Genomic DNA, 23,991 nt, shown 5'->3' on the forward strand with positions numbered 1-23,991 from the left:
GGTTTCCTGGCTGTGAGGCATGTGGGATCCCAGGTCCCCGACCAAGGATCGAACCCATACCCCCTGCACCGACAGTGAAGTCTCAACCACTGGACTGCCAGGGAAGTTCCAGACATAGCCTAATGATCAGTCTTCATTGCCTGACAACCATAATATATTAAAAAATGGGATAATATATTTATGGAACACCTTCTATAAACCTGGCCTTTGTTAGCAACAGGTGTACAAAAATAAGATAATCGCCCCTATTGAGAAGCTCACATTTTAGTGGGAGAAGAAAGCACAAAAATATTAACCCACAAAGGGGCTGTGCCTATCTTATTGGTGTTATACCTGTACCACCCATCATTTGCCTGGTATGTAGTCGATTTTCAATAAATATATTCAGAATGAGTTAGTGCTAGATAGATTACAAAGTGTTTGGGTAGCAGACAGGATGTAGGGTTAATGCTGCCTGGAGGAGTCAGGGAATGCTTCAACAGAGGGGGTTATTTTAATGGAAACTAGAATAATAACAATAACAACAACAACAGCAATAATGAGGTTTCCAGGTAAGGAAGGTGTATGGCTGTTAGCATAACTGACGCCATCTTGGGCTCTTAACAGTTCCTCTTGTTCTTCCCCTGATCCACCCAGGACTGTACTGTGCTGTGAGTCACCTCTCTGTTTTCAAGGGCTTTGTAGTTAATAGGTATTGTTTAATAATTGTTAGGACCAGGTGGCCCCTATGCTCTGTTGGTTCCCAAACAATGATGAGAACCTTTGGTGATGTAGTCCCATGAGACCCGTTACCGATTCATAAATCTTAACTGAGGAATGCAGGTCCTGTTCTGAGCACCCACCCCCACACCCTAGGTTAACTATAAAATTGTCCCTGTGGCCCCTCGGTGATGTGGAATGCAGTTGTGAGTGCTTCTGGATCATTGTTCGCCCGATCTCACCCTGTGAGTAAGTTACCCTATGATAAACTGATCCATTGACTATGTGGAGCTGCCTGCCTTGCTTTTCTGTTTCAAGATGCCTTCTCAGGTTGATGGGGAACTTTTTGTTCCTCCCTTCTCAGAAAGGGAGGGGTGGGAGGAGTTCATTTAAGGCAGTTGTTTCAAGGGAAACAAAAGCATGGAAAAGAATACTTGGAGAGTGGATGGGAGGTGAGCATGGAAGGAAAAGTCTCCTATTTACGTCAAGACCACACATGATACAGATACATATTAACATCTATACAGAAATCAGTTGGCTATTGTGCTAATGTGAAATGTTCAGTGAATTCACATTCATAGGATTTTATAAAAGAGGTCACTTCCGAGCTAGAGATTTAAATGGAAGGGAATTAGGTGTGTAAGATGGAGTCATTACGATATGGTAGCTGGGGTGCTGGCTCCTGTATCTAACAAATCTGTGTTCAAAGCCTGGCTCTGCCATTAACTTGCTGTGTGTCTTTAGGCAAGTTACTCAACCTCCCTCAGACTCAGGTTCCTTATATGCAGAATAAGGATTACAGTTCTTGCCTCACAAATTTATTGCGAGGATTAATTCTCATTTATAATGTGTTAAATATGGTGTTTGATACCTAACAAGAATACCATTAATGTTGTCAGTTACTAGAAGTGAACACTGGGGACCTGGCAGGCAAGAATGGAGTGTGTACGTTGGGAGCAATTCCTGAGTAAAGGCAATAGGCGGACTGTGGTAGAGCCTCATTGTAAAATGAATTTCTATTTTGGAAGTCCTAGACCAAAATACGGCCTTAACCTGCAACAGGTTTGTTTATGGGTGATCTCATATTTCCTCTTTTTTCCTTCTGTTTTCCCATGAAAAGGGACAAAATTGAGCCCAAACAGTGTAAGGCGGTTTTGCCTTAGGGAATCTGTCTGTTGTAGAACACGGACAAAGAGATAGCTCAAGTGGTAATGAGATGACTTTTTGTCCTTGAATGAAGAGATCTTCATCTCGGGTCGAGGACAGAAGATCCACAGCTCCTTCTACTGACTCTGTAGCTGCTCTGTGTAGGAACTAGAGCCTCTCGTTAGGAGATGGATATGAATTGATTGCTGCTTTTCCTGCTGTTCCATTCTAAGGTGTTTATTTCTATCACACTTATGGCATACGTTTTTATGGTTCTAAGCAGATTTTCCTAAAAACTACCAGAAAACTTCCTGAAGGCAGCAAGGTCTTCCTTCCAGTATCCTACCCATTCTCCTCACCCCACTCCAATACCTCTCCTTTCCAGTGCTGCCTCCAGCTGGCCTACTAAACTATATTTGCCTGAGGCAAATCCCCGCCCCCATTCTATTTTTCAGTTCCTCTCCTCCCAGATTGAGAAATCCTGGTTTGCTCTGGATTTTTTTTTTTCCCCCAGTCTCAGGTTTCTTTGTGTTTTTTTCTTTGACATCGGGCACTGAGTCCTGGGTTTGGTTGGCTTTGTTGTCCACCTGTGGATCACTGATTGGCCGGACTGATGCCAGCGGGTCCTTCAGATTCCGAGGGGTGGACTGGGTGGCATTTTCACCCATACTCTGAGACCCCCTATAATTGCATTGGTGCTGCACACACCTCTGTGGAAAATATCTGTGGACTGTCGGGCTTGGGGTTAATTGGTTTCAGTTATGTCTCCAGGGAGCAGAGTCCTAGTGCACAAGCAGCCTTGGTTCAAGTGCCCGAACCAGCTTCACTCCAAGGGGGGTGGTGTGCTGAAGGAAAGCAATTCCTTTTACTCCACCCCTTTCAACCACTGGCACACTCAGGCCCGCCTCTAGCTCCTGCGAAATGAGACAGAGATGAAATCTTAGAGTAAAAGTTTTCAAATGCAATTAATTGTTCATTAATATCCAGGAGTGACAGATATATGATGCTTCCCTTTCATGGCAGGTCAAAGATGAAATTTGATTATGCTTTGAAGGGTGTGGTTTGCTTCTGGAAATTCCATGCGGTGTCTTTAACAATGTGTCACCCAGAGCAGCCTAAGGTGCCCTTATCTAACCAAGGGGAGGCGCACTTGCCTACATATATAGAGGCAGGAGCCGGCACAGGGAAAAGTCAAACCCAGCCTGCACAATGAAGAAAGAGCCTAAGAAGGAGGCCACTCTACACTGTGAGCTAAGTAAGTAGCCAGCAAGTAAGTATGTAACACCGCAGGGAAGTTGCCTACCTGAGCAGGCCTGGAACGCGACAAGGATGGCTCCAGCCATTTTATTTTCTAGTTGCAGTAGAAGTTCCCAATGGAAAAGTTCTGGTCTGGAGGGACTTCAACAAGCCTTTCTGAAACTCCCTATGTGTGTCACAGAGATATTCTCAGAACTAATTTGTACATTTTCTTTTCTCTCTAGGAGAAAATCTGTATGGAAACCAGCCTGTGCCAGATAACTGATGATGCTCAGACCCGTTTTTGGTTCCCTGAAGTTTTTACTTTGTACTTTATTTGGATTTTCCTTTTTGCAGTTTACTCTCCTTTCCTCTTCTCTTGGACTCTTTTACCGACTAATAAAAATTTCTCCTAGTAATTTTTACACGAAGAAAAATGTTGCAGGGGTTTATGTTTTTCCTCTCTAGGCCTATGACTTGGTTAGATAAGCTTGGTTACCTTTAATGAAAGCGGTTTGGGGGGCGACCGGGGGTGGGGGTGGAGAGAGGGGTGTTTAAGAATATTTCTGGTAGCTCTAAACGACATTGTAGAAAATTAGGGTGGTTAATCAGACCACTTTCTCCCCTCTAAAGCACCACTAGTCTGGTCATCATCTTCAGAGAAAGACTGGGATGTGAACTGAAACTGGGGATGGAGTGGGACTATTTTGGGGTAGGTGGAGAATAAAGGTTGGGGGAAGAAGCGAGGCAGCTGGGTACGAGGGAGGAAAACAATTCATTACCGAAGCTTGAGATGAGGGCACCTGATGCAGTCGAACTGGCTGCACCAGCTGAAGTTTCGCGGTTCCTCCCAGGTGTGGGATGCTCTTGCTGGGGCAGCAGGTACTATGGTGTGGCTCTGGGGGCGAGAGGAAATGGTCCTGCCAGGTGGTTACACTTTATAGGGTAGGGCTCTTTCTCTCACAAAGCCGTGTCTCAGAAGAAATGATCTTGATTTCCAGGACCTAACGTGAGGCCACGGCGAACCACAGCAGGAAACGTCCTTGTCTGCAGGAGGCCCGCGGGGCAGGAGACTCCCGCCCACTCACTGGGTTGGATCAGCTCCAGCACTAGCTCTGCGGGAGAGCGCTCCCGCCGGGGCCGCCTTGGCTCCGCCTCGGCTCCGCCTCCAGCCTGACCTGGGGTGGGCGGAGCCTCGGGATTTGCCGCCCGCCTTGCGCGCTGGCCGCTAAGGGGTAAACTGAGAATCCAGCCAATAGGAATGTGCGGCTGCGGTCCTGTCGGCCAATCGCGGGGCGTGTAGGGGGCAGGCTGGCGTGGCGCTGCCTGCGGGGCTATGGAGCCGCTTACGCGGGGACAGACTGTCAGGTGGTTGCCGAGCCGGTAAGGTGGGGAGCAGGCCCGGTCAGGGGTCACGCGGGCGCCCCGCTTTCCCCCGGGCGCTGGGCCGCTGGAGGGCCGGCCTGGGAGCAGGCGCCGGGGCCAGTGTGGGCATGCGGGGCGCCGAGCAGGGCTGTGGGGGGGGCGGCGCGGGCCGCGAGGGCCTGGGCGCGGGGTCCAGATGGAGCCGCATTATTCGGGGGAAGACCAAGAGGAGGGTGCCCGGAGCGGGGGGGCGGGAAGAGAACGCCAAGGGTCGCAGGGGCCTCGTGCCTTCCCCGCCGCGGCCTCAGAGAAATGGCCGAGCCCCCGACAGGGCCAGCCGCGGTGCGGGGACCCGTGATGGACGGTGCGCTGACCCCGCTTCACGCCGCGGGAGAGGCCGGCGGCCACGGGGCAAGGTCCCCGCGGGCGTCTTCTTATCTGCGGAGCCCTGGCGCCCCGTCCTCTCCCTGGGCCTCCCGCCGTCCCACTTAAAGAGTTCATCTTGCTGCAGCCGGCGTCCAGGGAGCGCCTTCGTGTGAAGGGCCTGGGCAGGCCGCTGAGTACTTGTGTGTAGGTTGGTTTTAGGGCTGTGTGTGCAGCCTCCAGGATCCAGGTCCCTTTGTAGAGGGCATTATGGCACACGGTATGGGAGTGGGGTGGCTGCCCGCCATCTGTTCGGTTTCATATATCCCTGCTTTGAACGCTATGCTTGCTTTTTTGATGTTCCGCCTTTGGATTCCTTTTCACTTGGTTTCCCCAAATTCCCTTCATATATCAGGTTATGTCAAAGAACATCATTCGGGGAGAGGTTGAGGAACCTGGACTTGAGTTGTCCAGTGTGTAAAGTGAGGATATGCTCATATCGTCCACTGCTTTCAAAGGAGCGTTATGAAGTTAAGGGAATGTGACATCTTTTTAAAGTGAAAAGCAAAAGCAAAAATTACGTGGAAGGGGAGGCAAGAGGAGACGGGTTTCTAGAAATCATAATTCTAGTGAATGTTAGAGAAACCGGAGGAGACTGTTTCTCTCTCGGCTCCAGTGGAATCTGAACCCCGACTAATTTGCAGCACTTCTTGGGCTCTCTAAACCTTCCAGCAAGGTGCTTGGCCTCTTTGTTCTTTTGTTTCCACACACTTAAAGTGGGGATTGATAATAGCAATCTTAAAGAGTTGGCCGTGAGTATTAAATTAGTTAATGCCCTTTAAAGTGCTTAGAACAATTCCTGGCATGTAGGAGTTTTATTATTACCTACAAATGCCTTCTTTCTGCTAAAAGATTCCACACTAAAAGAATTCTGACCTTATTACTTATCCTTTGTTCAGAATCCTGTGAGCCTATTGCCAATGAACCCTTAGGCCTGATCTGAGGATATAGTGTAAATTACCTGTGACTAGAGGCTTTCTGCTGAGTGTTTATTTTATCATTGAATAAGGTTGGAAGCTATCTCTCTACAGTCCTGGGTCTGTTTATGATAGCTGTGTTGGGTAAATGAAAACTTCTTTGACTGTTTAGTTTTTCATTGGATAATATTTCAGTTGTAGTTTTGGCCTAGGCACAGCTTTTTTTGGACCCAATACCCAAAAGGCCATGATTGCAGCATACTTGTTCTCTCATGTTTCCCGGATGGCTGTGGGACTTGGGCGGGGAATTTCTGGGCAGCGTGGCAGCACTTCTTGTTAGTGAATGGGGAAGCTTGACACAAGTCTAATCTTACTCTGTTAGAAAATCAGTGGTGATCCTTTGGAATACTCCACAGAGCTACTAAACAGCTTTGGTTCAGTTTTGACTCAGTGAAGTGAAGGTTAGAGGTTAGAGACTGGTATCTATTGGTACAAAGCCGCATCTTTTCTATTTGACTTTTAGTGCTAAGAGCTTGGGTGGGTGCTGTGGAATCAAAGACATCTTTATTTCCTGTTTCCTTACCATGTATGTGAATAGAATGTCTGCTGACACACTTATTCCCTTTCTGTGAGCTTAAAAGTCCCTCTCAGGTTCTCTTGGTACTATCTGGAAAGCTCTAATGGAAGACTTCTTTTGTCTTCCAATTCTCCCCTTCCAAGAAAGCTGCTTTTTATATAGGTAGCATTATTGGGAACTAATCACAAAATGAGAAACTTTGAATTTACAAAGAAGAACATCCCTTACTGTACAGTCTGCAATTTGACTGAAGTACACATGTTTAGTTATTTAGCTTTGGAGTAAGAATTTAGTACTTGTATAGGGTTGAAAGTTGGATGTTGGCTTGGTGAGAGTGGAGGACAGTGAATTTGTGAAACCTCTGTGCTTTAATGAGAAGGACAGGAAGGGACACCTTGAAAGAGTTGAGTGAGGCAGAAAGGGAAGCCTTTGGCTTCCATATTGCTGTCATCTTTGTTGTGTGAGCCTCTCTGGTTTGAATAAAATATTTTGGAAGAGAAGGCAGGGAGCATTTGAATGTGCAGGATATAAGGGGTTAGAAGACTTAGATCCTTGTTTTCTCACTCATTCGATGCCATTTAGTCTTGATAACTTAGTAAACATATAATGAACAATTAAATTTATTGACCCCTGGAGACACAAAGAAGAACCCTCCAGGTATCATCAGAAATATCATGAATATAATAAAACAACAAATATGAATTATAAACTATAATAACATCAGAATGGAATATAAAAGAGTTGGCCAGGAATGATAAAAATGTATTTATTGTCTAATTGCTCTTCCACTTTTAATTTAAGATCAGAGTAACTTACGTATTTTAGTGTAAGACCAGTTCCCAGTAAAGACTTAAATTGGGAAATTACGGTTCTCAGTCTTGTCTTTGTTCTTATTGCTTGTACGTCATCTTGTGTGGATTGTTTTTGTTTGTTTTGGTCCCATTTATCACTAACAATTGAGTGTCTATTAAAATTCCCAGGTAATGAAGGGAGGCTACAAGTTAACTATCGAAACTTTAGCAGGTTCCAAAGAGCAGAAGGAGGCATATAATGAGGCTGGAGAATCTTATATGTATTGTCTCTTTACAGACAGTTTTTCTTTCCTTTAAGCAAAGAAACATTGAGGAAAATATGTACTTAAAATTGTGAAGGTCAGTCTGCATTGGGGAGCCAGTATCTGTCATTGGAATAAATAAGTTGAATATAATCTAATGATAATCATTCTTCACATTTGCCAGAGAAAAGCTACTTAAGCAAGTATAAGGGCAAAACATTTTTTTTTTCTGAAGCAAGAAGTGGTTATAGACTTGTTTAAATAGACTTTCTTACTTCAGAGTAAAGGGGTCTGTGAAATTTTCACAGAGCTCGGAGTTGTGTTCCAGGGTACATGTGTCACGTGAGGAGGCCAGGTTGGGCTGCCGAAGGGAAATGCAATGCTGTAAACTTTGGGTTGGGAGGAAATCGGGGGAAGCTCATGCTGTGAGAGTTGGGAGGAACAAAGACTAAGCTATAGTTTCTGAAAGTAAGATATTAGTGACTCTGATGCGTGAGCAGTCAAGGAGGTTTGGTTTTTTTGTTTTTTTTTTAAAATTTATTTATTATTGGCTGCATTTGGTCTTCGTTGCTGCACGAGGGCTTTCCCTAGTTGCTGCAAGCAGGGGCTACTCTTCGTTGTGTATGCACAGGCTTCTCAGTGTGGTGGCTCCTCTTGTTGCGGAGCACGGGCTCTAGCGTGTGGCTTCAGTAGTTGCAGCACACGGACTCAATAGTTGTGGTTCACAGGCTCTAGAGCGGAGGCTCAGTAGTTGTGGCGCACGGGCTTAGTTGCTCCACGGCATGTGGGATATGTGGGATCTTCCCGGACCAAGGCTTGGACCCGTGTCCCCTGCATTGGCAGACGGGGGGGGGGGGGGGGGGGACTTAACCACTGCGCCACCAGGTAAGTCCCCAGTCAAGGAGGTTTGAAGCTGCTTAAGCCTTAGAGCACTGAGCAGAGAAAATGAAGAGCTCTATTTAATGGGTATTAATTGGGCCTTTCTAATTCTGAAATATCTGGTTGATGGGTGATATTTTTGTCTAAAAGTTCAGTACTTCTTGACAGCCTGGGCACATTTTTCCCCACTGTTATCATGTTTGACACCCAGGCAGCCGGTTTTATTATCAACTGTACTCTTCCTCCCCATATCTTACCCTCCTCTCTTCTTCTTGCTGCCTGACATTTTTTCTTTCTCTTCTTTCTTTATCATTAGATGTTCTCCATGTTAGGTTTTCCATTAACCATAAAGCAGATTTTCAAAAGTCTAATTCAGATGGAAACAGCAAACTTGATGTTGAGTTGAAATTGTGGTTCTCTGGTAGACTGAGAGATGTCTGCAGTTTTGAGATTATTACTGTGGGATACAAAGTCAGTAACATGAACAGTGTATCTCAGTAGCCATTGTGCCAGAGAGAGAGGTAGAAAGAGGGGGAGAGGGGCTCTGATGCGTGTTAAGCACGTTGTACAGTAGCAGCACTGTTTGTACCTTATGAGCTGGGCGTGCTTTTGTGACTTTCAGCTTACTGAAATATTACCCACTTAGGTAGAGAGGATTAGAGTTTGGAGGCCTGTTTCTTAAACTAACACCAGAGCGGCTTTTCACTTTTTTCTTCTGCCAGGAAGTAGATGTAATCTGTCTTCAACCTGTCGTTTTTTTTCATTTTGTCATTTTATATCAAATTCATTTTTATGATAGAAAAACAGAATTTTAAATCCAAATTTAAAAAATAATTCCAAACTTCACATCCTCACTTATAAGTTAGAAATTCACATGGCTTTTCTAAGCTGTTTCCCTCCCATCACCCCCAATGGGGACAGACTGAGTTTTGGAATTAATTAGATGGATATCCTGATGGAAAGACTCAGAAATTGGTGCTTTTTTATTGATCTGGAATGGAAAACAGAGGAAGTGATAATTTCTCTTTTAAAAAATGGCTGGTAATATTCCTTATTAAAATACATAGGGTTCAGACAGCAATTCGCTCCATTTGAACCACTGAATATTTCAGTTTTCTTGACTCCCAGTCATCTAGGGGCAGGAGCTCACCTTCATGAAGAACATCTTGTACATTATAGATGTCAGATTAATAGTAATGGTTTAGTAGGAGTATCAAGTACTTTAGCCTTAAAGTAGATCTTTAGAGAAAAGGGAATTTTAGAAGGATCTGGAAATCTTTACATTTTCTTCAAAATAAATGGAATTCTTTTTTTTTTTAAATCATAACTCCTTTTTATTCTCTAATAAACAACTTGGGAATCACTTTTTAAAGGCTGTACATCTGGCAGTTTCCACTTTGTCATGAGCATGTTGTTGGCACTGAATGTTGGCTAAGGAAACATCAAGAGGGAGAAGAGGTGGCTTTGCCAATCAGCCTTAAACATTTCTGTTCACATTTATCTAATCAGTTGATTCCACGCACACTTTGCTGGTTGCCTGTATGAAACTTCTTTTCCTACTTAATGTTGTCTCTGATTTTATTTATATAAGGGAGGGGAGGATAAAAAGGGAGAAGAATTAGAGGACTGTTCAAAAACATTCCTCTCCAAAACTTAAAATTCATTTTAGGGAGACCTTTGCAACATTGAACACAGTTCTAAAATCAGTGAAATGGTTTTGGGTGCCTTTGTTCTTTATAGGAGAATTTTTTATAAGAAAAAAATTAGTTTACATTCAAACTTTTTTTTAACCGTAGGGGGAAAAAGTTAAAAAAGTTGAAGTTATATGTACTTTAATACTGAGTATTTCACACTTTCTTGATGGCAATTTTAAAAACAGGTTTGAAAAAACAAAACAAAAACAAAAACAGGTTTGGGCTATCCAAATCGTTCTTCCAGAGTTCTTGTAAATACTAAGAGAACACACGGAATTATTGTTAGTTAAATGTTTGGAATTTATTACAGCTAGTATGTGTTTGGGAGGTATAACTTTTTATTTTTGACATAATTTCAAACTTACAGAGAAGTTGCAAGAATAGTATCAGGGAGTAAATGCTTTCAGGATAACATAAGATACTAGTAAGCAGCAGGTGACTTGGGAGAACATGAAATAGGGCCATTTAACCCAAATTAGGGAGTCAGGAAACACTTTCCTGAGGAGGATTTTTCTGATTCTTTGCCTTCAGGTGAAACTTCCAAATCACAATTTCAGAGCATGGTTGTTTGTGTACTAAGTCAAAGTAGTAGTCAGTTAAGCTTGAGGCCATATATGCCTGCCAAGCCGACAGCTTCAAATCTCTGATTATCCATTGCAGAAGCTTTATCAGAGAGAATTGATACGTCCCTGAAGTGTTCATTGAGAAGTTGAATGTCCCTGAGGTATTTGGTTGAGAAACTGAGTAAATCTATATGACCTTTACATTTTTAAAAAATAATGCATATACATGGTAAATTTTTTTTTTTAAGTGTAAAACCGTGTACGATGTATATTCAATGAGAAGTCTTCCTTTTGCCTGACCTCTTGTGCTCCCCTACTCCTTCCTCTTAGGGACAGCAATACCAATTTTTGGCACGTCCTTTGGATAGCGTCTGTATGTGTATTTGTGTATTCTCTCTCTCTCTCTTTTGCTACATAAATGATAGCATACTGTTCTATAAGTTGGGTTTTTAATTTCACAGTATATCTTGGAGATGTTTCCTGTCAATCCCTATAGATCTGCCTTATTTATGGTATTCCATCCTATGAGTGTATTAGGTTGTTTTAGTCTTTTGACACTACAGACTGTGCTGTGGGAAGTATTCTTGTGTGAGTGTTTCTTTAGTATGCATTCTTAGAAATGGAATTGGGGTCAAAGGATATGTAGACTTTTGACATTTAGACAGAAAATGTAATTAGCATTCTTATCTTGTAAGACAGTCTTACAACTTTTGATAAGGAATGGGATAAAATAGTTACTGCACTGTACCATGAGTGCCATTTTTTTTTTCCTGCTGTTGATTGCTGTTTGATAGGAGGAAGCTTACTGGCTTTAAGTGAAGGTGACAGACACTTAGTGGTTGGGGGTGAGCTGGAATACCAAAGCTGTGTTAATCAGAGTTATCAGAGTACTGCTGGCTTGCTTCTTGTTGCTTGTATCACTACTTGATCTTTTTTTTTTTTTAATAAACTTATTTATTTATTTTTATTGGCTGCATTGGGTCTTCATAGCTGTGTGTGGGCTTTCTCTAGTTGTGGTGAGCAGGGGCTACTCTTTGTTGCAGTGCATGGGCTTCTCATTGCTGTGGCTTCTCTTGTTGCAGAGCACGGGCTCTAGGTGCACAGACTTCAGTAGTTGTGGCACTTAGGCTCAGTAGTTGTGGCACACAGCTTAGTTGTGGGATGTGGGATCTTCCCAGACCAGGGATTGAACCTGTGTCCCCTGCACTGGCAGGCGGATTCTTAACCACTGTGCCACAGGGCAGTCCCTGATCTTTTTCTTAACATAAGTAAATGACTGAAATGACCTGGTGGTATGGTCCTAGAGAGCAAAACTGTATTATTAACTTACTGCTTCCATATGGTGTTACATTTTCATGGAGACTTAAATACTAAAATATTTTATTTTATTTTTATTTTATTGATTTACTGGGCTGTGTGGCTTGCGGGATCTCAGTTCCCCAATCAGGGATTGAGTGTAGGACAGAGCAGTGAAAGCCTAGAATCCTAACCTTAGGCCACCAGGGAACTCCCAATAATAATATTCTTTTTTTGGTGGGGGGGGGCAGCCGCTATGTGGCTTATGAGATCTTAGTTCCCTGACCAAGGATCAAACCTGCGACCTTTGGCAGTGAAAGTGTGGAGTCTTAACCACTAGACCACCAGGGAATTCGCAGTAATATTCCTTTTTTTTTTGGTCAGTATCTTTTGTTTAAATTAAAATTTTACTTATTTATTGGCTGCATTGGGTTTTTGTTGCTGTGTGTGGACTTCCTCTAATTGCAGTGAGTGGGGGTCACTCTTTGTTGTGGTGTGCAGGCTTCTCATTGCGGTGGCTTCTCTTGCAGAGCACAGGCTCTAGGCACATGAGCTTCAGTAGTTGCAGTACGTGGGCTCAGTAGTTGTGGTGCACGGGCTTAGTTGCTCCGTGGCATGTGAGGTCTTCCACTTCTTGGACCAGGGATTGAACCTGTTTCTCCTGCGTTGGCAGGCAGATTCTTAACCACTGCTCCATCTGGGAAATCCCCAATAATATTCTTCTTTTTTTTTAAATTATTTATTTATTTATTTTTAGGCTGTGTTGGATCTTTGTTGCTGCATGTGGGCTTTCTCTAGTTGCGGAGAGTGAGGGCTACTCTTTGTTGTAGTATGTGGGCTTCTCATTACGGTGGCTTCTCTTGGTGCGCGGGCTTTATTACTTGTGGCACATGGGCTCAATAGTTGTGGCTCATGGGCCCTAGAGTGCAGGCTCAATCGTTGTGGCACATGGGCTTAGTTGCTTCGTGACATGTGGGATCTTCCCGGCCCAGGGATTGAACCCATATCCCCTGCATTGGCAGGAGGATTCTCAAGCACTGCGCCACCAGGGAGGTCTGCCCAATAATATTCTTAATAATAATGTTCTCAGAGCTAATTGAAGTATAAGGAAGTTACCTCATTTCAAATAGCCCAAGACTTTCCCTGTAAGAGCCATAGTCCCAGATCCAATTTGTGATTTGTAGTTTATTGTGTGTTATCCTGGCTTCTTAGAATTATATGTAAAATAAAAGTAAAAAGGCTCTGAGTGGGGCCTAGGAGGTGTGCTGTGATTGGAATCCAAGTGGCACTGGTACTGAGTGGTCAGGTGTGTAGGTGAGGTGCTATTGTAACTGGCTAAAAGAGGGGTTGGATTTAGTAGTGTTGGGGTCTGTTGGCGAAACCATGTGGTGGCTCAAACTCTAATAAGAAGGACATGACTATTGTTTTTTATAACAAGACACTTGATACTGGTGACTATAGAGATGAAAGATTATGTTTTCCAAATTAGCAAGTGATGGTATGTTTTACACTCTAGAAGGTAGATGAAACCTAAAACCCCCTTCAGGTCTTAATTCTGTAATTTTGCAAAACAGGTATGGAATATGTCAATAGACTATCTAAAAAAGAAAGCAGAGCACTGTTCAGATGGGAGCAGTAAAGGTACAAGAGTGGAAAAAGACTGTTTAAGTAGTAAAAGATAGCTAAGGGGAGGCTTCATCACTTTTTCAGTAGGATAGCTGTTATTGGGATTTAAGGGGAGGCAGTTAACAATTAGTATTACTTATCTTTCGCTTTCTAAATTTGGAATCAACTGAAAAGTAGATTCCTTAATCAGTAGATCAGAATTGTAAAAAAGTAGCCATAAGTATTGGTGAGGTTGACTGGAGAATATGCCATAGCTCTGCTGCCCAATGGATTTACTAATTCCTCCCCCCCCCTCGGTTAAACTTAACCCAGTAGGATGCTGGATATCTGGGGATATCCCCCCGGCCCCCACAGGCTGCTTATTGCTGATGGAGAAAAGTGCAGGCATGCTGCGGACTGCTCCTTGTCCTCCTGGTGCCTCAGCTCTCCTTGAAAGTCCAGGAGGGGAGGGCCGTAGTCATTAGTTTCTTCTCCCAGTTGTTGAAGTGTTGGGGAATGAGACCTGAAACATAGCTGAAATCTCTCTTCAGGGAAGTGTGAGGCTGGGATATAGTGACCCTTTACTACCAATGTGCTGGTGAGGTGCTTTCCTCTCCCCTCTTCCCAGAAAACTGAAACATGAGCTTAAATTGTTAGTTAGATCAAAGAGTTACAGATCTCTGTCCTTAAAAACTCATCAGAATGGGGGGAGGTCAGTCTTTGAAATATTTGGGTTAATCTGGAGGCAGAGGCGGAGACTGGGTGACTCCCTGGAACCCTCTTGGTGGATGCTTATTAAAAACTATTATATTTGCCCACTTCCCTGAAATACCTTCTGCTTCAGTTTGGTTTTGAAGTCTTGCCAGCAAAAACATGTTTAAGACTTTTGCATTTTTTTATTAAACATCTCGTAATCATATTCTGAAAACTGTAATTATTTTCAAGGTTATCTAATTCCGTAGAACAGTTATTCTTTTCACATAGTAAGGGTTCAGTCATACAGAGTACAGAATGCTGGCTCTGAACTTACTAGTTTTAATTTGTTCTTGCTAATTCCTCTACCTTTCTTTTCTCCTTTCCAGAATCCTATTCTAAGAACTCAGGCACTCAGGTATCCACCATGGTGTTGGGTCCTGAACAGAAGACACCAGATGGTAATTTACAGCTGTGTATTATTGTCTAATTTTTATTTGGAATTAGGCTTAAGCCAGTAGCAGAAATTTACCATATTGTCCTTCTCATCCCCTATTCCAACAAAAATTGTCCCCATCTCCTCTCTCCAGCCAACAATATCATCATGGAGACCCGCTCCGTTCAGAGGTCACTACCCTGGTGACTCAGGCTGTAAATGAAAATGGATTTATAACCACAGAGACCTCCCTCATATCTTATTTCCAGTTCTAAGATGAGCCAAGATTAGCTACGAGTTTGGTTTCTATAGCAGTAGTGTTTGTAAGGGCAGTGTTTTGCAGATCTGGCATAAAAGTCTCTAGAGTGCTTTGGCTGCACTTCAGATATGCATGCAGCAGTAAAATACTGAGCTAGCACCTTATATAGTGTATTAGACTTGTTGAGTGCTTTGACTAATCCTTCCTGATTCTAAATTTCTCCTTTAGAATTTCCATTCCTTTTCTGTAAATTCAGTGCCACTTAAGGTGAGGGGGGTCAGTTCCCTATAGAAAGAAAGCTTTTGATTTTCTAATTGGAGGTTGCAAAGGTTCCTTGGAAACCCTGAGATTAGAGCTTTGTGGTTAGAAATAACCATTTGATAGCTATAACAAACTGGGTTTTGTATCTATCTGGTGGATTAGCCCTTTACTCCCAGACCCTCCCCCCGCCCTGCATTTAAAATTAACTGCAAAATGTAGGCCTCAAAACACTGATGGTTAGTCTGAGAGGAGCCCTCCTATCACCAGGGTGATACCTTCCCCTCCCCAAGCTCTTCACTGCAGGCCTTAGTCAGGAGGCAGAGGGTTCCCGTTTGGTGGTTTCCCTGCAGCTTCAGATTTTAGCGTGAAATGTGGCAGGATTTTGCAATTTACCCATTTTTGGAGAAGCCTGATGGAGGTATAACATCCAAGGATGATTCTTTGAGTAAGTCCTATTAAATAATGGGTGGGGTGGGGGGTGAAGGAGGAGTGTCCCATGAGACTGACCTATTTCCTTCTAAAAGTTAGGATTTTAGGTTACCAGTGGGCTAGTCTAGGGATGTTATATATTGAGCCCTAGACATCAGTGTGGTTTTAGAAGAAACTGAAATGGTTCTAAAAATTGGCAAGTAGGAATAGAAGTGTGAAAGTAGGGGGAAACCATTATGAGATTAATGTTGAAAACTTATGTAGAGCTGAGTGACTGGGAAAGAGGGGTGAGAGGGAGCTTTTTTACCATAAGCATTTTTGTATTTCTCAAATTTTCAGCCATGTGAATGTATTGCCTATTCAAAAATTAATTTATTAAAAATATAAATAAAAATAAAGTACTAGAAATTGAGATAGAGTCAGGTTGGTCTTGTGCATTTAGGTATTCAAGAGATTTAATTTCAGTATTTCTAAGTGTGAGTTGTTAGTGTATTTTGTTCATTTTAATTCATTTCTTCTCAAATCTGTTAATTCAGAAGATGCTTCTGGAGACCATGGGGACTCTGCCAGTCTTGGTGCCATCAACCCTGCCTACAGTAACTCCTCTCTCTCGCAGTCCCCTGGGGGGCACTCAGAGGAGCCCTTCACCACCTACTTTGATGAGAAGATCGCCATTCCTGAGGAGGAGGTTAGTGACAGGTCCTTGGAGTAAAATGTTATCTAGGGAAAACTTAGGAGTGAAAAGTCTGCTGGACAACTCAAGATCTAATTCTGGCAAGCAGTCTCTGAAGACTGAATTTTTGTAATCAGAGTAAGCAGAAACTGTTAAGGAAACTGAGGGCTTTGAAAAACCGTTGGCCAAGTTGCACTAGTGAGCATTTTTTGGTCAGGAAGGTATGAATTTCACGTTCCCTTTTTTATGGTGCCTTTTGTCCCATTTGGGTAGTGGCTGGGCACAGAGGTACTGATAGTATTGCTTGGGTTTTAGAATGAAAGACTGTTGGAAAGAGCAGGTAAGAGAAGAGCTCTTGGACAGAGAGGTGGCCGGTTTATTGATAAGGAGTGGGTAAGATGGAGGTAAAACTTGGACACACCCAGGAACCAACGTCCTAAATGTTCTCATGAAGCTGATATTGTTGTTTTATATATGATAAAATAATAGACAAATGAGATCAGCAGTTTGGAGGTGATAATCGTTTTGATCTGTTTCTTTTGTACAGTACTCTTGTTTTAGCTTTCGTAAACTCTGGGCTTTCACGGGACCGGGGTTTCTTATGAGCATTGCCTACCTGGATCCAGGAAACATTGAATCTGATTTGCAGTCTGGAGCAGTGGCTGGATTTAAGGTGAACATCAAGTCCTACCCCTTTCCCTTTTAAACACACGCAGCACACCACATCCTTTTCCTCTACTCTGCCTGTTGGTCATCGACCTCAGTGGCTACATGCTGATACTGCATTGGCCGTGACACTTAAGGTGAAAAGTACTTTTCCACCTGTTTTTAAATTTTATTTTATCCACGTAGTTGGTTTTTTATTTTATTTTACCCACATGGTTTCCTTGAACAAAGGAGAAACTGCAGATGGGAGAAACTAAGGCTCAGAAAGGTGCAAGGTGACCTAGCAGGTTCTGTACAGAATGTGATGCAGAACTTAGGGCATTAGATTCCTGACCAGGGCTCTTTCCTGAGTGTAGTGTTTCCCATTCACGTTGCCAAACAACCAAACAAAAAACCCCCCCGTTATCTAATGAGTGTAATGGTGGGATTTTGTTCTTCTCTAGTTGCTCTGGATCCTTCTGTTGGCCACCATCGTGGGGCTGCTGCTCCAGCGCCTTGCAGCCAGACTGGGAGTGGTCACTGGGCTGCATCTTGCTGAAGTGTGTCACCGTCAGTATCCCAGGGTGAGCAGTGTTTGTCTGTTACTCATATTGTAGGTAACTGTGTCTGGCAACCTGTGCTGGCCCCCCTGTATACTGAAATCGTGGAGCATGTGGGGATCCGTGGCCCTGAGGGCTGGGAGTCCCAAGGGACATTCTGTAGCCTCTCTTGCTGCTAAGCAAGTTTTTGCACTCCTTCAAAATCTAACATGAGATTCACATTTCCCAGAAAGTTTCCTTAGAAAAATTCTGTTTGTGTAAACATTTATCTTTCACTCTTCCTTTTGGCATCTAGCAGTGCACAGTTCACAAAGGGGCAGAGGTGTTCTCTCTAAGCACTTTCATCCATACATCCATGTCACTTCATCACTTTGCATTATACACATTTTCTTTTCTGTCTTTGTCATCGATTTGAAAAAAGTGAGTTTTTTTTTCCCTTGTACTACAAACTATATGTGGCAGGATCTTTGGATTTGTTAATAAGGGCTTTTCAGTTTACCCTGACCCTGGCAGTTTACACTGTTTTCTATAGTTTCCTTCTGGATATTTGGGCCTTTCTTTCTTTGGGCTTCGTAAGACAGAAATGAATGGACCCAGTGTCTGGAAGACAGCTTTAAACTGGCTTGATCTTTAGATAAGTACTAATCTACCTCCAATTTGTCCTAAATGTTTAATCTCCTTTCTTGACTGTGAGAGAGTACCCTTACCTGTTTTGTTGTTGTTGTTTGTTTGTTTTTTCTTATATGCTTCTCAAAACAATAAGAACAAACTTTGGTAATTTAAGCTTCTCTTTCTTCATGTCTCTTAGCAGTTTTTTGTGACATATGTTTTGGGTAGTAGGTACCTGGAGGTGTTTTTGTTTTTGTTTTTGTTTTCCTGGTCTCAGGGAGCCAGCACTACTAAATTGCTTTCTGCTGGATTATTTGACCAGATTAGTTCCCAGATTTTGTTATAGGACACCCAATTCGAACCACTTTGCCCTGAGTCCCTTTGCGTATTTGTCTTTTATTGCTTTTGCATTATTACATTAAGGATGATTCCAACCTTTTTATGTTTGTTTTGTCTCTTCAGCTATGGTCAGGATAGGTGTTTTCTTCTGTAGTATTTCTCTTCTCTCTTGAGCAATATTTTGACTATCTTAGCATCCTCATTTCCCCCTAAAACTTTTAGGATTATTTTTAGGCAAAAAAATTAAGTGGAAATAATGGGTGGAAATTCCATCCTGCTGTCAAGTGGAAAGGAAAGAAAAAATTGGGATCAGCTGCTGCCCTGACCTTGACCCACAGGCCCTGCCACATAGAAGCAGCCTGGCCTTCTCTCGCAAGGGGCCAAGTGGAGCTGAGTTCTTGTACTTCATCTCTAGACTGAAGGCTTATAAAGGGCTGGTTATGAATCAGTGCCCAAATATGAATTCCAGGCTGTTGGGGGAGTTCTTAGAAATGATTCATTAGAACCATGTCTTTCTGTTGTTTGGTGTTCAGGTTCCGCGAATTATCCTCTGGCTGATGGTGGAGTTGGCTATCATTGGCTCAGATATGCAAGAAGTTATTGGCTCAGCTATTGCCATCAATCTCCTGTCTGTAGGAAGGTGAGGGGTTTTTTCTGTAGAAAGTAACCAATGTTTTACTAGATTTCAAAGCAAGTGTAAAAACAAAGACCCAGCTCATTTTCAGTTTTCAAGATTCAACTCAAGTATCAATATTTTTTCTCTGGAACCAACTTCTCTCCTGGCAGATGTAGGTTCTATAGCTTCCATGTTCCCATGTTGGGTCATGCATACCTCTGTTATCCAGTGTGTGGCAGTGTGTATTACAATTAATTGGTATGTCAATTTATCCCACTAGACAAGTGAGTTCCTTGAGAGATAAGACCCCTCCTTTTCAGCTTTGTATCCTAAATGTCTGAAATAGTAGACAAAGTTTGAATGAATGTATTATTTCACTTGGTGCTCTGATCCTAAACTACCCAAGGCCTGGCCTCCTGCTGCTGTTCCCTTTCCCCCCCAAGTGCTTGTTCCTCCAAGTGTCATATATCTGGAGAGCTGTTGGGAAGAGAGTGTTTCTCAATGTTTCTTTTCTTAACATTAATCTCCATTTGTTACCTTTGACCTAGGATTCCTCTATGGGGTGGAGTTCTCATCACCATTGCAGATACCTTTGTGTTTCTCTTTTTGGACAAATACGGTAAGGAGAGTGGGAATGGAGGGATCAGTCAGAGGAGCTGCTTTCCGTCATGTGGCCGCTGGGGAAGTCTGCCTTCTGTGAGCTCACTGCTGCGTTTTCCTCTTTAGGCTTGCGGAAGCTAGAAGCGTTTTTTGGTTTTCTCATCACTGTTATGGCCCTCACATTTGGATATGAGGCAAGTGTTACAGGCTGTTCATTAGCTTTTTAAAACAAAATTTTTTTCCTTTTATTACAAGAGACAGTATGCGTTAACAAAAAGCCAAATTCAGCCCTGGGCCAATTTTGAAGGAATAAGATGTAGCAAAGAATAGTGTCCAGGAAGGCCTGAAGGGACTCCTAGGTCAAAAATGACTTCTAGGACTTTCCAGACGAGACTCCCTGGTTGCAAGTTGGCCATCCTTGCAACAGAACAGCCTGGAGAAGGTTAGGGAAGGGATTGCAGGGTTATTCCTGGCTGTTGCCTTAGAGGGTTTGTGTTTGCTCGTCCTGGTTGATACTAACTGCGGCTTGGACTGGATGTAGTGCATGTCTCCCAGTTTGTCCCCCAGCGCAGACACTCCATTGGGTTAACCCTAACCCTGTCGTTATATGCACCTACAGTAACAGCACCTTTCTATGTCCAATTGTTATAAACTGATTTCTACTTATTGGCCTAGCTAAACTTTTAAAAATCCATCTATTCCAAGAATAGATGATACAGCTTGGTCTAATGCTTCCAAAAGAAATGCTGAACCAGGAAAAAGTGTGTATGAGAAGTGTTTCTGAATGAGTCCCAGCAGATGCTAGTGGCAGACATAAGTGATAGGCGAACACAGAAGCACGGTTCGTGTGGGTAGTCAAGAATTGACTCTGTTCTTGATTGATTGATTCTTGGGTGTGTCTCACAGGAGTTAATTGTGAAGCTGACATCAGTAGGGTCTTCACAGCCATTTTATTTCTTTAAGAGTATTAATTACATCCTCTACACATCTATTTTCTATATCTAAAATACAATATAAAATATCAGTCCTAAATTCTCTGACCTTGTGCTGCTTGGTTTTTTTGGATGGTTCTGTATTCCTCATTTCCTATGTAGCTGTTGATGAAGGCATTTAAGAAGTAAAGGATGCAGAGTGTTCCCTAGTACTGTGTTACTCCCCTGGCCTCATATTCCAGTGAAGGCTAATAGCTGTTCTGTTGGTATGTAGTATGTTACAGTGAAACCCAGCCAGACCCAAGTCCTCAAAGGCATGTTCGTGCCATCGTGTTCAGGCTGTCGTACCCCACAGGTCGAGCAGGCTGTGGGCATCGTGGGTGCTGTTATCATGCCACACAACATGTACCTGCATTCTGCCTTAGTCAAGGTGAGCAAGACCCTTTTCTCAGTGGCCTGTGTAGTTCATGGGATCTTTTCCTTTGGTTGCAAGGGACACACACTTAGTTTACAACTGTTAGAGCCCTGAAGGAGCAAGATGTTTTTCCGCACTTGGACTCCACATGCTTGGACTCTTTTATCACCAAGGTGACCAGAGATAACTGACCTCATAGAGAAGGGACTAAAGTCCTTCTTAAAAGATGTGAAGGTGCACTGTGTGTCTTTTATTTAAATCTCAAAAGCCTGAGCGGCCTCATGTAGATCAGGAGGAAAGAGCCCAGCGTGGCTTTTACCAGCCAGTCCAACACAATAGTTTGTTTGCTGGGAGATTTCAGAGGCCTTTGTAATTAAGGTGTCTACCCCTTAGGTCTGAAATCAGGTTGTTTTTGTAGGTCAGTGATTGTTCCAGCCACAGTAGCTGAGAGCTCAGCAGGCACTCAGTCAACTTTTCCCTGTTTGGGGTTGTGTGGTGTCATCAAAGGGTCATGGGGTTCTTACTCACTCAGTGAACCAGGTTGTAAGCGGAGTCTCTCACATTTCATGTGGTCAGTTATTTGCCCTGTAGGTCTTTCAGCTGACTCCAGACTCATGAAATATTACAAGGAAAATTTTCCAGTTAGTCCGAAAATGACCGTTGCTGTTATCTCTCTAGTCCAGACAGGTAGACCGAGCCAATAAGCAGGAAGTCCGAGAAGCCAATAAGTACTTTTTCATTGAATCCTGCATTGCTCTCTTCGTTTCCTTTGTCATCAACATCTTTGTCGTCTCAGTCTTTGCCGAAGCATTTTTTGAAAAAACCAACAAGCAGGTGGTGAGTAAGTCAGGGTCCTGGGTGGTAGTGAATATGAGGGTAGGATTGGGGTAGGACAATGTGACAGTGACTTAGAGCTCAGGGGAAATAGATCTCAAGCCTCAACGTTGCCCACTAAGTCACTGCACTAGTCCTGGCTCACAGTCTGGGGGTGTGATCAAGCCTAGACCCACCTTCCCAGCTTTTGACTGGGAAGGGAGCCTGCCTCAGACACAGATTGCCCTGTGCTGTTGTTAATGGCTTCACATCTGTTTGGCTCTTTTTCATCTTCTTTTGTTTCCTGTTTATCAACTACTGGCCGCTTGCCAATCCTGCCATTTGGTAATGACAGGTTGGGAGGATTCAGCAAACAGAAAACAGAAACTGTGGCTAGACAGACTGTCTTGTCATTTTGAATTCTCTATCATCTTGATTCCTGACTGCCTATCTAGTTTTGATCACTGCTTTGTTTCCCGTCTGTAGGACCTCTGACTCCTGGCTCTGCCTTGACTAAGGACTCCCTATTCGAGGTGTCCTCTCATATCTGAAGACTTCTTAAGGGCCCTCACCTCCTGTCATGATTTAAAGTGACCCAGCATTCGTGTATTACCATGCACACTCTAACTCAGTAAATGTTTTTGATGACGTGGGGGTGTAGAAAGATTATGGAGGAAGACCTCAAGTGACATTGCTGCTAGTCTCTGCCCTCATCACAACCTATGCCCAGTGTCTTGCCTCCAGCATCTGTCTCTTAGATGACCTGTGTGTAATCTGTAGGAGAGGTCTTCTTATCAGGGTGCTGGCCTCAAAAATAAAAGTTGTTCCTAAACTGCTTTGGTTCCAGGTTGAAGTCTGTACAAACAGCAGCAGTCCCCATACTCACCTTTTTCCTGACGATAACTCAACACTGGCTGTGGACATCTACAAAGGGGTAAACCTCTTCAGATTTCTGGTCCTCACTCCTGAATCATGTTCTTAGCATAGTGTCTGGTCTTTGCTGTGGGTTCACTTCAGAGCTCAGCATATCTTTTCTGGAGTGTCATTTTTTTCAGAGGTCCAGGTACCAGACAAGTCATTTGGATTACGTGGAAGGGAATAGAAGATCAGCTGAAAAGAATTGTATCAGCAATTCCCAAACTTGTGTTGATAGTATATTGTTCTACAGGACGTTAATTGGGGTGACTAGAGAAAGTGTTCCTTAGTAAAGTGGTCTTTATTGGGGCCTCTCTGTCCCTTTTATGCTGGTTACATTGTGAACCTCCAAGAGTAGAATATATAGTGTGTAGCATTCCAAAATTTATTTGAGCTTTCTCTTCATTCCTGTTACCGTCTTCCAGAATAGGACTGTGTTAAGGAATATAATTTGGGAAATGTGTTGTAGACTTTTTTTTTTAATACTTAGGATACAGGTTGAGGATAAAGGCGTTAGGAGCCTGGAGAAGAGAAGGGACTAGGCTGAGGAGGAATGAAGGAGCACCGAGCAGAATTTAGGTTGAAAGCCTCTAGAAAGAGGTCAGGACCTGAGTCTAGCTTCTGGGACAGTGCCCAGCACGGCACCTGGTATAGGTGGGTGCGTAGCAAGGAAGGAGCAGGAATGCCAAAGAGGAATGCTGTTCAGGGTGTTGTCTCAGGTGATCGTTCTCCCTTGCCCCTCCCAGGGTGTTGTGCTGGGGTGTTACTTCGGGCCTGCCGCGCTCTACATCTGGGCAGTGGGGATTCTGGCTGCAGGGCAGAGCTCCACCATGACAGGAACCTATTCTGGCCAGTTCGTCATGGAGGTACGTGCTGTTTTGACTGGGATAGACTGGAAAAGAGGACATTAGCCTTTTGTTACGTGTTTTTTTTTTTAATTGCTAAAGCAATTTTAGTTTTATTGAGAAACTGAGTGGAAAGTACAGGGAGTCCCTATATACTGCCTCTCACTCCTCGTACAGTTTTCTCTGCCATTAACATTTGCATTAGTGTGGTGCTTTTGTTAAAATTGATGAATCAGTATTGATATGTTATTATTATTTTGTTACTTCTTAATCCCATGCTTCTAAGGTCTTCCAGAACTTCTCCAGACCTTTTTCTTTTTTCTTTTTTTAAACACTTAAGTAAACGTATGGACACCAAGGCGGGAAAGCGGGGGTGGGGGTGGGGGGGTGGGAATGCATTGGGAGATTGGGATTACCATATATACATGACTAATAAGAAAAAAAATATCAAATTGTACACTTTAAATATATGCAGTTTATTGTATGTCAATTGTATC

At 43.2% G+C, this 23,991-nt stretch overlaps 1 protein-coding gene across 4 annotated transcripts in view; it reads left to right on the forward strand.

Moving 5' to 3' along the window:
• The first annotated feature begins 3,046 nt into the window (after positions 1–3,046).
• SLC11A2 (solute carrier family 11 member 2) overlaps positions 3,047–23,991 on the forward strand; it is a 31,402-nt gene continuing 10,457 nt past the window's right edge. Inside the window, exons 1-13 of one of the 4 annotated variants that reach the window (XM_057700957.1) lie at positions 4,413–4,464; positions 14,537–14,608; positions 14,738–15,548; positions 16,069–16,220; positions 16,753–16,878; positions 17,315–17,434; positions 18,892–18,998; positions 19,523–19,593; positions 19,701–19,768; positions 20,781–20,936; positions 21,600–21,758; positions 22,582–22,668; positions 23,396–23,515. In XM_057700957.1, coding sequence (XP_057556940.1) covers positions 15,473–15,548; positions 16,069–16,220; positions 16,753–16,878; positions 17,315–17,434; positions 18,892–18,998; positions 19,523–19,593; positions 19,701–19,768; positions 20,781–20,936; positions 21,600–21,758; positions 22,582–22,668; positions 23,396–23,515 — 1,242 coding nt within the window. In that variant the 5' untranslated portion in view covers positions 4,413–4,464; positions 14,537–14,608; positions 14,738–15,472. Of the gene's footprint in view, positions 3,116–4,325; positions 4,465–14,536; positions 14,609–14,737; positions 15,549–16,068; positions 16,221–16,752; positions 16,879–17,314; positions 17,435–18,891; positions 18,999–19,522; positions 19,594–19,700; positions 19,769–20,780; positions 20,937–21,599; positions 21,759–22,581; positions 22,669–23,395; positions 23,516–23,991 lie in introns of those variants that run through there. The other 3 variants (XM_057700956.1, XM_057700959.1, XM_057700958.1) reach the window with 3 other exon arrangements.

This window comes from Hippopotamus amphibius, chromosome 12, assembly GCF_030028045.1.
Source record: "Hippopotamus amphibius kiboko isolate mHipAmp2 chromosome 12, mHipAmp2.hap2, whole genome shotgun sequence".
Lineage (NCBI taxonomy): Eukaryota > Metazoa > Chordata > Mammalia > Artiodactyla > Hippopotamidae > Hippopotamus > Hippopotamus amphibius.